The sequence below is a fragment of the Homalodisca vitripennis genome, chromosome X (assembly GCF_021130785.1).
Source record: "Homalodisca vitripennis isolate AUS2020 chromosome X, UT_GWSS_2.1, whole genome shotgun sequence".
Classification (NCBI taxonomy): Eukaryota; Metazoa; Arthropoda; class Insecta; order Hemiptera; family Cicadellidae; genus Homalodisca; species Homalodisca vitripennis.
The window spans coordinates 66001169-66015649 of NC_060215.1; the positions used below are offsets into that span (position 1 = coordinate 66001169).

A 14481-nucleotide genomic window follows, 5' to 3' on the forward strand; every position below is an offset into this window, starting at 1 on the left:
AAGTTAATAACATTTTAAAAGAGTTCAAAAATTCACTGTAACATTTGTTAATAACACGCCAAAACCCATGTTAATAACACGATTTTTGTTATCCACCGAGTGTCGGTAAAGATCAAAGGAAGGGTGTAACTTTTGTTAATAACACATGTTACAGTCGCCACGGGCGTTGTAACTTTTGTTGGTAACATGACCGCGCGCACACTACCGGACTAGTTGTGAGTTTCTCAGTTGCAAGACAGGAGTGATTGTGCGCACACCGACTTGTTGAAGTGTTTTTGGTGTACCAGACGTTATAACTGTTTTTTTATTTGTTTTTACTCTTGCACTGTTTTGTTCTCAAAATGGAAAACTTGTTAAGTGAAGCGGAATGGCCGAGGGAACTAGTTTTCAAACTTATAGAACTGTACCGCGAACAAACTGTTTTGTGGGACCCTACTTGCCGAGAATTTAAAGATAAGAATTTGAAGAACAGTGCTTGGACTGAAATAGCCCTTGCAATGAAACTGTCAAGATCGGAGATTTCAAAGAGAGTCTAAAAAAGGGAAAAGTGGTTCCGGGGCTATCGGGAGCAAGTGGTACGCTTTTGACGCTTTGCTATTTATCCAAGACACGTAAGGTCACTGCTATATTTTCTTTTACTGGAATTGCTTTTCTATAATTTGTGTCTTGCTTGCCAATTACATGTCCTAACATAAATATTAAATGTTCAAAGTCACTACTGGCCATGCACAAAAAGTTCTTGATGCTTCCATCTCACCGCAATTCACCTGATAAGGTGTCAATGTCATCCTCTTGCAGGTCATTCAACATATCACTGCCACTGTACACTGATCTTGCCCTTAATGATGGTTTTATCCAATATCGTTTTGGTTTCCTCTGTTTTGACAGAATGACGCATGCAGCTGCAGCAAGAACCACGTCCTCTACACTCCACATCTCCAAGACTGAGGCTTAAAGTTAATAACAAATGTTACACTCAAACTGGTGACACTGTAACTTTTAGTTATTAACTTTAGTTACTGTAACCTTGTTAATAACTAAAAGTTACCAACTTTTTGTTATTAACTCCGGTGTAAACGCGGCTTTAGATTCACAACTCTATAAAACAAATATTAAACCTATAAAAGGACAAATCTTTCTACAAAATAACTCGTCGAAATCGAATCTAAATTGTGCCATTAATATTCACTGTTAGCAGACGGTGAGACAAGAAAATAAGCCTAAGAACGAAGGGGTGTGAAGTCAAAAGGTTTTAGAAGTTTTTTCCTGGGTCGAGTAATTTACCGTGAGTTTTCCTCGCAGGTGGCAAACACTGAGCGTGGCACAGGCACGGCGCACGGCGGCGGCGGCGTACAGTTTGTGGAAGACCACATGCGGTTTGTAGTTTTTGTTGTTTTGACGTCATGTTTAATACACTGGTAGACGGATGTGTTATTATATTATAACCTATACTATTATCAAGACACCTAACAAGTGTTTTGGCAATGTTGCAACGAATTTAAAAAGAAGAAAATTACATAATTAACATTTAATTACTAAAGTACTAAGTAAGTATGTTACGGAACTGTAACACTATTCAGAATGGAAATCAAGCACAATTTCATGGTAATTCGCTCACTAACGCGGGTTATCAGTTGGCAAATGATGTTCGGTCAAAACACGACATTATCAAAGATACAAATAAGTAAGATCAATTGAGTCTGTAAGAAACTCCATTGAGGTTTCTGTTACTTTCAAGATGTTGCTGGAGCGTATAAGAGATGTCCAGGTTAGAAATCTTCTTTAGAAAATTGCAACAATCCACGAAATTGAGCTCTCTGTTATTAGAGCAAAATACAAACGCTGCCAAACCCATTCGAAATGGATGTAAAAGAAAGATGCAGTTAACCTAAAACTGTTGTGTTTCGAGTGGGTTATAAATTGCATCTAATAACTATTGGCGAAACGTCAAATCAACTGAAAAATGTTATCAAGTGTTGAAACCCCGTATAGAGTGAGTGTTATACTTTAGTTACACGTAACCCTTTGGAAATTGATCTTCATGCGAGTTATATATTTTATGATGATCATCTTGAAGGATATGCTGCGTTTAAAGTCGGTAAAGTTTATTACGAACATTAATTTAATGGAAATTTTTTTAAATGGAATATTTTGTTTTCCTATATTTTATATTTATTAATCTTGTTAATTTCAAAACTGGCTTTCAATTTTAATCTAAAATTAAATCATAACCTATTTTTTTGTCGATTCAGAACATAATTCGCCATAGTATTGTGAAATAAAAATGTGTTGCATATGGAATTGCTCTCACATAAATTAAATTATTAGTAGTCCATGCAGTGCTGGGCTGCGCAAAAACCCAAAGGCTGTGTGTGGTAAGAGGCAATCTAACAAAGGCCTTGTAACTTAGCTGCAATTCAAGTCAAAACACTCAATTAAATCTGAATGGATAAACATTGTCAACCCCCGAGGGGTGGTGGAGTTATAGATATTTGATCTACATAGAGAAGATAAGATATGTTTCCCATAATAAACCACCGGTATCCTTTGGGATCTCATTATAATCTGACGATATTCCTCGATTATCAGACTAATAGACAAAAAACTGTTGCTACCAGCCGCTTAAAAATAAACCAACATGAAAATAACAATACCGTAGTATTATTAGTGATGAAGTTTTCTGCAGGGTCAGAATATTGTTATACCTAAACCAACCAAGAGACCTAGACCGATTACTCTTTGTCTCAGAGTTTTGTTATAACACGAGGAGGCCTACCTAATGTGAGTTACTCACAAAGTACCAGCCTAGAAAATATTTCGTATGAATAGTATATTGAAACGTTGGCTCCAGCTGGGAAAATGGCGCAACACCAAAAACCATAAGATTATTAACTGTACCAAATACAATCGCTGATAAGTACCTTGTTACCAAATCACGAAAGTCACGAATTTTGTGGTGACTCTTGTTGCAATGTGGTTATACTCTACGATAACTAGGACAGGCTAAACCCAATTATATTACAATTAAATCTGTTGAAGATAATGAGGAACGAAATTACATAGAACCCGAGAATAAATAATGATCTGACAATGAATTACTGCCCTACATTTTTGGTCATTAAATATTTGTTTATATCAAAATCTCTTTACCTTGACTCTCTTATTATCAAATATACTGAAAACGTACAAAAACTCGCAATAGCTGAGAAAATGAAAACTTCTGATAAAGTACAACGATATTGTTGGATACAGTGCAAATATATGAAAATAACTTGGATTAATGCTACAATTGAGTCAAAGTCTCAAATCACTTCGTGATTATATGAAAACCAAATCTTTTCCATCGGTTTTTACTCCAATTTTATGGATTCCCGAGATTTAGCCTATAGAGAAGTATTCGAAATAAGTATGCTTAATCATTGAAAACAATTGATAAAATACGTAACTTAAAACTTAGAATAATATAGAAAATACTCTGAGAGCTTAAATTAACAGTTGGTCTACACAACTGCCAAATTTATGCAATTTTTCATAACAATATCATGATATGGAACCTTATACGATCGTTCAAATAATAATGTATAACTGTTACCAGTATTGAAAGAAATGGTACGGTACATAGAACAATACAAAAAAACGTTACGTCATAAGTAGATCGGTAAAAACTCCCATTTTATGTGGGAACTTCCATAGTAATTTGGTGGTACTGCGTACACTAATTTTTAAATAATAATACAAGACAAGTAACAAGTTTGGAGAAGAAACGTAAATTATAAAATTCTTGAGAACTTCATTACAAGAACATATTATTAGCCTATATACCTATTAACACCGATAAAAATTCTCAATTTCACGTCGATTTGCATAATCATCTGAGTAATCTCCTTTAGCATAAAAGTAGAAAACTCCAAATAACAATACAATACTTGTTGATGTTGAATACAATACTTGTTTACGTAATTTGCACGTTAGGTAAGCCATAAAACAATTTAAGTGAATTGCAGCTTGAGCCTGTTTAGTTTAATAAACCTCGGCAATTCGTTATGGCATATTATGAGACAACTGTGTAAATTATTTTATCCACGACCGTACCGCACTACACAGAATATACTATACCAAAACTACATAAATATAAGTATTCACTAAATATTTTCAAGAACTTAAGTTCTGTCGTTGTCACAACTATGTAGTTGAACTGGTAGTGTAAAAATGCTATGTAATGTATAGTAGCTCGTGTAGGCTATGTAATATACTATTAAATATTACTTACTACAGCTTATTACGTAGTGACCAACCGTTTCCCCTCACGAAATAGTAAGATAAAATCTTTATCGTTACTTTGGATACGTTGGCCTTTTTAGAAAATTCTGCATTACGAAATCAAAGGCTTCACGATTTGGTACCAAACCTAGACCAGTCTTATTACATACAATTGTGTGACCAACGAGATCAATCTTTAGAATGATCACTCATGGTAAATATTTATCATTGTTCCACCGACGAGACCGAAATGATAGTATCAACACTCATGGTAATCTATTTTTGTCGGACCAACTAGAGCAACATTTATTATCTAGGTACACGCATGGTATCTAACGGCACTCCCTGGATACCAATCCAGAGAAAGGCCCAAATCATAACATTTCAACGTGACAAACAAACAGTTCCAACTGAGGATGGGGTTATATTCTTTACCATCAACTCGAGTCGACTAGTATAGTAGTGATTAGCCTGTACTTCCTGAATGTTAACCAAGAGAAGAATGCAAATAGTGGTTTTAAACATTTCAATTCATTTTTGTAAACATTAGCAGCAACTCAAAAAAGAATGAGGCAGAGTGAAAACCTGTAAAATAATAACCGGATTTGATACCGGTGACAGTCACTTCTATTACATCATTACCTAACCGACTGAATATCGTAATGGAGTGTGAACACTCATAGTAATTTCATGTTTCTGTAGCTTTCTAACATATAGAAATATCAATATGCCGATATACATTATTGATCACTCTGTTACTACTCATATGACCAATCACAATCGATGTTTTTGGATATAATAAACATTAAGTAAGCACGTTATTTTTATATATTTTTCTTTCTTTAAATCATTATTGTTTATTCTAATATTATTCTAATATAACGACGAGTTAACAACTCATAATTATACGTAAGGTTAAACACGATTGATTGTAGCTTAAATTATCACATACTAATTCATAATAGTTTGAATTGGGATATTGTTCTAAAAACAAAAGCAATAATTGTGCAGTCTTACAGAAGTAGTCACATCCATATACACGCTAGACTAGGAAATGTAATTTAAATAAGTTATAAACGAAAAAAGTACTAAAGTAAGGTAACGGCAAAACGACAAGTAAATTATGGACTGAGTGTAACTAACAAGAACAAGCAGCAATAAAATAAATATCACTTTAGCCCACATTTCCAGGAAATTCGATGAATAGCTGTGGATTAGCTTGATACTATGTAGATAATTCGCGGAATGAAAACGTAAAGATCGCCAAACTACAGAACCGAGATTTAAATTAGCAGTACCCCAAAAAAGGAAAACAACCAAACAACTTTATATTCTAGCAACAGAAATTATAATTGTAATGAGTATGGCACAGCAGGCGTGGTGGATGGTTGGCACTGTAAAGTGGCCTAGTGAAGAGTGATGCACTGTAAGCCTAAGAAGGATATTGAAGTCCGGTTCCGGGAGAAACTCATCAGTAACGGATCGTCGAAGTCGCGTCTACCCTTAAGGATGAGTAGGTCCATCAAGACGTCTCGAATTTCATTAGGAGGACAATTAAGATATCGGAATTCAAGCTTGCAAGTGTACCTCGCATGTGTGGTCTCAATAAGAAAAATGGATAATCCACACCAGTGTAGATTCCAGATAGAGGAGCAGTAATAATGAAAGGATTGTGCCAATCTCGTGTATGCAGTTCGTAAGATGTCTAATGATAGTGGAGAGATGTGATGGAGACGAAGCCAAGGGTTAAACTAGCCTAGGCATTGACCCCATGATATGCTCACCTGGGTAAAGAATAGTGCCGTCACGACTCAAAATATCCATAAAAATCTCCTGAAAACTGTTCCTCCAGTCGTTATTTGAAGCTTTGAAAGTTTTTCCTGGCCGATAACATCACATCACACTCGAGTTCTGTCAACTTCAAGGCGTTGTTTGAACACCAGAGCTGAACATTGTCCAAGAGGCCTGAGGCATTTGCGGTCGATCATTCGTGGTATCACAACGTTAAGAAGAAAACATTATTCAACGCTTGTCAATATATTAATACCAATATCCGACCATGTAATACGTTTGCTTGGACTTGAGTATGCACCAAGTGAACATAGATTTTCAATAGCACAAATGATAAAATATTACAGATGTATATTACAGGTGTAATAGGAAGATACGAGTTTTTCTACAGATAGTGAAGGACTGCATTACTTAGCAATGACTGAACTCATCATGTACTTACGAGCTTCACCAAGAATGGAAATGTTCCAGGAAGAAAGTATACAACTTCAGCTATGGTCTGTATATTAAAGACTGTCATGTTCTAAGGTAAAAATGAGATCAAGAGTTACACTTTTGCGGTTAAGATAATTTATTACATATGGCCACAAGTAAGCGGTCATCATCGCCAGGAGAAGTTGTTAGATAGGAGTTGTATACGGGTCATAAGGAAATTTTCAATTGGTGTTCCCCTGTTTAAAGTATCCAGTTAGGTAAATTTTTTCGAAAAGTTTAGTAGCCTAATCATTACATTTTCAGCATCATTTCCATAGCCGTTTAGTTTGGATAAGAAGCACGGTCAATAATAAGTCAGTGCTATATGGAACTTTTAACACAATTGAGGTTTTGTTTCTGGAAGATACAAAATAAGTCTATAATTGTCATATCATGTAATAGTTAAGAAGATCAATGCGACCTACAGAGGAGCCACAATTAATTATTATTGGTGCCCTTAATGTAAAGGAACCAGCAGCGCCTGCAGTAAGGCTCAGGGGGGAAGCCCAAAATTTTGAAAGACAAACATAAAATTTGCACCCGGTAGTTTTTTTAAGCTAGAACACATTTATAATGTCTTGAAGCGCAACGATTTCCCGGGGGGACATTCCCGTGGCCTTATTTTCTGAGGGTATTTTGTAATTCCTAAACCACCCACTGTGTCAACTCCTCTCAACGAAATATAATTTTCTATTTACGCTACTGATATGATTTTCATATACATATTAAATTAATTGGTGTATTTAAAAGTAGATTTGATGTCAGTTTTATTAAACCAAAATTCGCATTTAAAATTTAACTTTGAGACCATAAAGCCTTTCTTCGGAGTTAAATCATAACCTCATTTATTTGGTTATAAACGGGATTTCGTAGCATGGGACAACGTATTATATATATGTTATACTTGTTTGTTTATATTTTATCACGAACAATCTCAGTGTAGAGAAAATGTTGATGGCACTTCTGCATCGCCATTGAAGTCTTACGAAAAGATTGATTGCAACGCAATTATTATTTATTCTTGTTTTATGATTGAAATTTTAAACAAATTAAAACAGAATATTTACATAAATTATATTTCTTTAATTTACTACAACATGTTATTAGCATTAGAAATACTTTCAGTTCATTTCACTGTTCAATGTTTACAAAAGACCTTGGTAATATGCGTACGTGGTGAGAATTTTTATCTATATTGAGATTGATGATTGCAGATAAGATTCATATAAAAAGTTGGTCGCCAGCCAGCAAATAGAAAACATTATTTACAAAAATTAAAATAGTTTTTATAGTATGTAATGAATGGCGGTACGCGCTATCAGATTACAGTTGTTTTAACTCGTTTAACCTTTAATTTGACATTATGTTGTGTTAGTTCCATTTGTGGACATGAAAGTGAGGTAACGTGTGGTATTTGGACATGTCTTTGAGCTGTTGGCCTTGCTTACTTTTATAAAATAATCCCCAGAGATTAGATTTTAATTTTAAACCGTCAACAGGCCATATTAACTTTATATAGTATAGTTACTTAAAATGTTTAAAACAATTAATAATACAAAGGCGTGTATAAAATATCTTCTCTTCAAAATTGTATTTTAACTATAACCGTATACTTAATTTCAGAAGAAAATAACTTAATTTAATATGTACTAATTATCTTTACACGCGTTTCTGTGTTTAATGTAATGTTTCATATTGTAAGGTTGTTGCTCATTACTTAGCAAATTAATCAAATATTAATCTATTTATTTGTTACTTGTGTTTCATTTATTAACTTTGTGAATTGAGTGGTAGCCTACAGTTTTTTATATAGGATGTAATTGCTAATCACCCTATTTTATATTTAATACACTTATGATATGGTTTGTGCATGTGCTGTTGGTTGCTAACAATTATTGTTTGTTATTGTTGGTTGTATTTTTACCATTTTATAATGTTTATTGCTGTTATTGTTACCTTCTGCATAATAGTTTGTTTCCATATACTTTGTCGTTTTTGTTACTGTATGTTTATAGATTTATACGTGCAACTTAGTCATTAATTTAGTTCATGCATTGCATCTATGTTGTTATTTATAAAATATATTTAAGTATTATTGTTATTTTTTAGTGTTAATGTTAATGTTAAATTTAGAGTTCTATAATTGATATATATATATATATATATATATATATATATATATATATATATAGGCTATATATATATTGTTGTTGTTGTTGTTGTTGTTGTTATACTGTTCTGCTACTGTTATTACAGTTTGTTATTATTTTTGTTGTTTTTGTTACATTGTTATTATCTATTTTTGTATGCAACGTAGTCTTTCAAAATTACATTCAGTTTACCTATATTGTTAGTTGTCTTAAGTACTAAAACTGGTACTTTTATAACATAATTTTATAACATAATTATCAGCTTTGTATGTGCCTATACGCTACTGTTAACTATTTATTTACATTGTATTATTTGCCATATAATTTCCACCTTATTGTAAAATGGTCTGTATCGTTGGAATAAATAAATTATTAATTTTAGTATTGAAGAATGTAATTATAGAATGTAGTTTAATTTGCACACCGTATAAATTGTCTTATTATTTAATAGGAGTAAGTTCGGTTACAACTCTTTTATAACCTGTTAGTGTGTGTTCCGTGTTCAAAGATCGAGTCGCGGTACTATATCCTGGGGATTCACTCATCACCAAACTGGCTCATTTCCCAGCTCTACACATTACTGTACCGGTATTACATTCTACCACTATGAGTATATGCATATTTGAATATTGTATTACAGAGGTATCTGAGTAAATGGGCTATTCCAGTGCACATCGTAATATAGAGGTTAGTAAACAGAAAGGATTTTAAGATCAGAAAGGGATATTAGCCTCTTAAGAACCAGCCTAGTAGGGGCGGCCATCTTGATTTTAGCTCCAAAAGAACATTTTTAACTTTCAGTCTAGGGATTATGGAACATTTGTAATTTTAAATATATGAGTAGTACGCATCCAAAGACTTTTTTTTAGTTTTTTTTCAATATTATTATTGGGATTCCGAAAAAATCTAAAAATATTTCGTATTTCATTAAAAATACAATATTAATTTCTTATTTAAATATTAAAAAGTATAAACTATACAAGAAAATCTAAAACGTATTTTGATGAGCATTCATTCGATCAAAGATAAGGGCAGAAAAGTGCATGCGGTTTAACATTGTTCTATTGATGAAAAACTAAAAATCGTTTCACTACAGCCGCCCTTAAGTAAAGAATGATATCCTTCATTTCATCAAACCCCAATCGCTCTAAAAACGTTTGCTCTATTCAATCATTCAATCGCAACAATAGATATACTAGTTTATTTGCTCTTTAATATATTTTTAAGCCTACTTTTAATATTTAACTTATTTAAACCACGGAGTTTTGGTTATGTTTTGATTTACAGTTATTACTTTTATTACTAAGTATTATTGATTGGGCCGCGTAATTCTATACTATTAAGATCAAAAACGCTTTTCATTTTACATAACTAAACCATTAACCTTAGTTTAGTATCTTTAGGTTCATTTCAAATTGTACCGCAATTTAAATCCGTCACTAAACATGGTCATTTGTTGTTATTAGTAATAGAATGTGGACGCTCTCAAGCTCTCGACGCGACGGTCAGCCAGAAAGCGCGGCAGGGTCCCTCAGTCCGGGCGTACTGACACCGGGTTTCCTCACTAACAATAATTTGTTTGTACGCAATAACACCGATAACAATAACGGTTAAATGAGGCAGCCAACCAATAATTTTATAGAAGAGATCTAATTTGTCCCAACATTGCATAAACAATATACGCTAAATAGGAATTGTACTATAAATACTGTAGTAAATCTAGCTTTGGTCGCTAACTGAACTCGCTCAGTTAAATGATTTCAGATGTGTTGTAAAAAGTGCGTAGGCCTACAGCAATACGGTGTGAAAAATCTAAAATACCACAATCAGTATTTTAAATTTGATAATGTTTATAGGTCAAAGTCATCCAGATATCTTATGAGGAAATTTCAATTGACGCTACCTTAAAGAATTAACTTTCCAAAAGAGAATTTCAGAATTTTAAAAAACAATTGACAACGTTCGTATTTGCTTTAAATGGATGTAACGATAGGCCAATATCTTAAAAAAAAATCGCTACTAGACAAAATTGGTCTGGATTTTCAAGTAAAAATTAAACCTACGCTAAACCTCTCGCTTTAAGTTTGGTAGTTACTGAAATTTGTGCCTAAGAAACTAACAACTTGACTTTGGAAATATAATATTATTTTATAATACATCGTACTTTTTATTTAATAAAAGTAGGCTACGCTAGAACGCAAAAAGGAAATTATTGTGAGGCATAGATTTGTTGTATGGGATAAATAACACTTCTGATTATATAATCTACATTTCTAACATCCAGTGTGAAATACTCGTGTAGTATATAAATATATCCAATTCTAGCCATTGGCCGGTCTATACGGCCGTGACCGGTAGCTTAACTCGGCTCAAACTGCGTCAAAACATTGCTACCGCAAATACTGTCCCAGGTATTTCAACCTCGTTGGAGAGATCCATGTTGTAATGTTTTAGTTTGACATTAAGGAACGGAACATCTCAAATTCGTAATTGTGTTTGTAACATTATGACGCAGTGAGAGTCGGTTAACTCAAAAAATATTAACACTCACTCAACACCGATTGAACTAAATATCTATAACCGGCGATATAGCGGTACACGAAGGAGGAACATAACATTGACATCCGGATTTAAAGTTACACACGTTTCTGGAGCCGAGACGGACGTGAAGGACGGCCGAAGAAACGGACTGAATGGGACGGGGTTCGCCATCAAAGGAAAGCAGGGGGTGTCTAGTCTCTACTATTATTAGTACTAGTCTCTATTATTGTTTAGTCTTTGCATTGTTTGTTCTACTAACAAATTGTTCCTATTAGAGTGGTATCACTAATAAAGAGCACAAAATAAAAATGAATACATTTTTAAAACTAGATTCTGAGCTCTATTTTGTACACTGCCTACATTATTTTTGTAGGAAGACGCGATCCTGTACAATGTTACCTGATCTGATTTAATAAACTGTTATAAGTAAAATCTATTGTTAATTGTTTTAACAAATTACGTCCTCTTGGTAAAAATATATACATTCAATAAATTATTGCACACGGTTTGATAAAACTTGTTTGGCTATAAGAAATACCTCATCCTGGATTAAAAAATTAATTTTACATAAAACATTACCTATACAATTTAGTAAATAATTCATTTAAAATACTGTTTCAGTTTATTTTCCCATTCTTTACTTCCATTTCCAAAATATTGTTCTCAGCGACATGTTATGCTTTGGACTAGAATTAATTGTAGACTTATATCTATCGTTGACTGTTGACTAAGCCTAATGCTGCAAGAGGTAGGCTACCTCACATTATAATTGAAACAAAAATGAAACCGGTTAGGGACAAGATATGGGGTTTGTCAGCCTCTCTTAATTTTACTACAAAAATCCATTTACAAATGTCTTAATTTACCTCTAAATAAAGTAATAAATTTTGAAGTATTAAACCACGTTAAATGACTCGATTATAATCACTGAATAATTACAAAACAGTCCATGCTGCTGGCACCATTGATAGTCAAATAGCAGGAATAAAATTGTACATATTAAATACTACCTTCTTACTCTACTGATTTATGGTATAACTGGAAATTTATTATGTTATTTTACTGATGAAAGCAAAAAAATGTTGTGTATTATATTACAACTGATCTGACAGATGATACAGCATGACTGCCTAGTTTATATTCTTATTACATTATAGCACTTATACCATCTGATTTGTTTCTAAATAATAAAGAGTTAGACTATTCTTAGTTTTCATGAGTGACAAATGCGACGTGCTACTACGCAATTTTCAGCTTTTATCTTCTAGCACAAAATGAATTAATAACGAAAATAGCAACGAGGTCGCATTATAATTTAAACGGATCGCAAAACACAACTTTTGTATACTCCATGTTTCTTGTTCTACCAGGCATTAGATCCTAAATGAATTATTTATATTTTTTAAATGACAGACTTTATCTGGCTGAAGTAAAGCGTTGTATTTGAACTAAGTTACTTGGTTTACACCATATGGTAAGATTTAATATATAAAGTATACGTTAAGGACAGTTTTGTGACCCTCATACTTTCGTTTTGTTTGTAATGTACAGGAAGTGTATCGTTATGAAATATCTTGAACAAACCTCGTATAAACTTGTAAATATATGAGAGTAAATGCTGTTCGGACTCAGTTATATTTCCCAACAGCAGAAATGTATTATGCTAGTCGACCAGATTATAGTATCATAAGCATACGTAAAGATTATGTTTACTCTAACGATAACGGTATACACAGGTGAACTCACCGGAAGACGGCCTGTCGGAGTATCTGGTGCAGTAGACCCAGGCCGGCCACAGCATAGGCTGTTGTTGGGAGTCGATGGCGGGATTGGTACTCGCGGTCTCCGCTTCCTTCGACAAGTCTATAGGCGCGCACTTGGAGTCCGAGGTAGGTGTTCCTTTGTACCCGGGCCCGCCGCCGAACTCGGGCCTCAGGATGTTGTCTATGCTGAACTTGAGATGTGCCTGAGGGATGGTAACGGGCAGGGGCAGTGGTGGAGGACTTTCGCAGCCTACACTCAACACCTCGTCATCGTCGTCATCGTCATGGTCTCCGCGGCCGTAGTCACTCGCGTCACAGGAGGTGCTGGCCGTGTCCGAATCCGAGGTGCGGAACACCGCCGCCGCCGCCGCCGCTGCGCTCAGACACGCCATCTTCATCTTCAACAGCTCCCCTCTCGCAGCCGCTAACGACTGGGCCGAATTGGAAATCATCGGGAAGACATCAGAGGTGTAATAGAATCATCGTTTATAAATATCCTATCTCTGTCACTGTACTCTCGGCACTTCTATCTAGAGATCATACTCGGTTATCGGACTCATGGCTGACCACCGGGAGATACAACTCTGGAAGGAAAATGTACAAAACTGTTACCGAGGTACCGTGTTGAACCTGCGATACTACCCTACATCACTGACATGGAAAGAACCGCACGGGTCACTAATACGTAATGATACACAAATATGGAAGTTAATTACGGGTCTTCGCAGTCAATAAACGAAATGGGCGGGGCTTAAACCTTCCCACTGAAGCCAAAACCGAAAATCTGAAAGGCTGACCAGGAAAAAGTTTGACACAGTGCAACGGCAACGTTTGGACAGTTACTAGCACGGCAGCTGCACGGTCACGGCGCAGGGCCAGGAGGGGTTGAAGGGGGGGTGGGGGCGGGGCCGAGAGCTCGACCAATAACATTACTTGTACTGGGCGGGGCCGCGCCTCCACCAATACACTTACTTCTTTCATGCATTTTGGACTTCCTGTGTGGTCTTTTCTGTCGGAATGTTCCTATATTATTTTGGAAGACCAATAAATCCTTTAATAGAAAACAGTCTTGTTTTACCTTGACAGCTCTCTCTCTCTCTCACTCTCTCCCCCTTATCTCACTCGTTCTCTCTCTGTATATATATCTCTCTCTCACACATATACCCCCTCTCACCCACTTTGTTCCTTTCTTGTCAAGCCACTCATCGCGTAATGTGCTTTCAACACGTCCGTCAAGAAAAGGAATCTGTGTAACGTTTAATAAAAGTTGGCAATCATACCGGCTATACAGCGTATTGTACGGAAGAAACCAAAAATGTACATGCCGGGCCTATTGACAATTAGGGCATTTTCTCTTACTGCATATGGCATGTGACTGTACGCACATAAGTACATTCATCTTATTTTATCACAGTTCTGGTTTCACAACTGAACTGAACGCTCGGTTGTTCTATAGTCTTCAGGTTGGGCGTACAGCAGGGGTATAGCCAGAGTTGCTGAAA

The 14481-nt window shown here is 35.0% G+C and overlaps 1 protein-coding gene across 2 annotated transcripts in view; it reads right to left on the reverse strand.

Moving 5' to 3' along the window:
- The window catches only part of LOC124369101 (homeobox protein engrailed-1a-like), an 86729-nt gene extending 72909 nt beyond the window's left edge, over positions 1-13820 (reverse strand). For both annotated transcript variants that reach the window (XM_046826843.1, XM_046826842.1), the window contains exon 1: positions 12963-13820. In XM_046826843.1, the coding sequence (XP_046682799.1) occupies positions 12963-13431 (469 nt within the window). In that variant the 5' untranslated portion in view covers positions 13432-13820. The remainder of the gene's footprint in view (positions 1-12962) is intronic.
- Between the last annotated feature and the right edge of the window lie 661 nt (positions 13821-14481).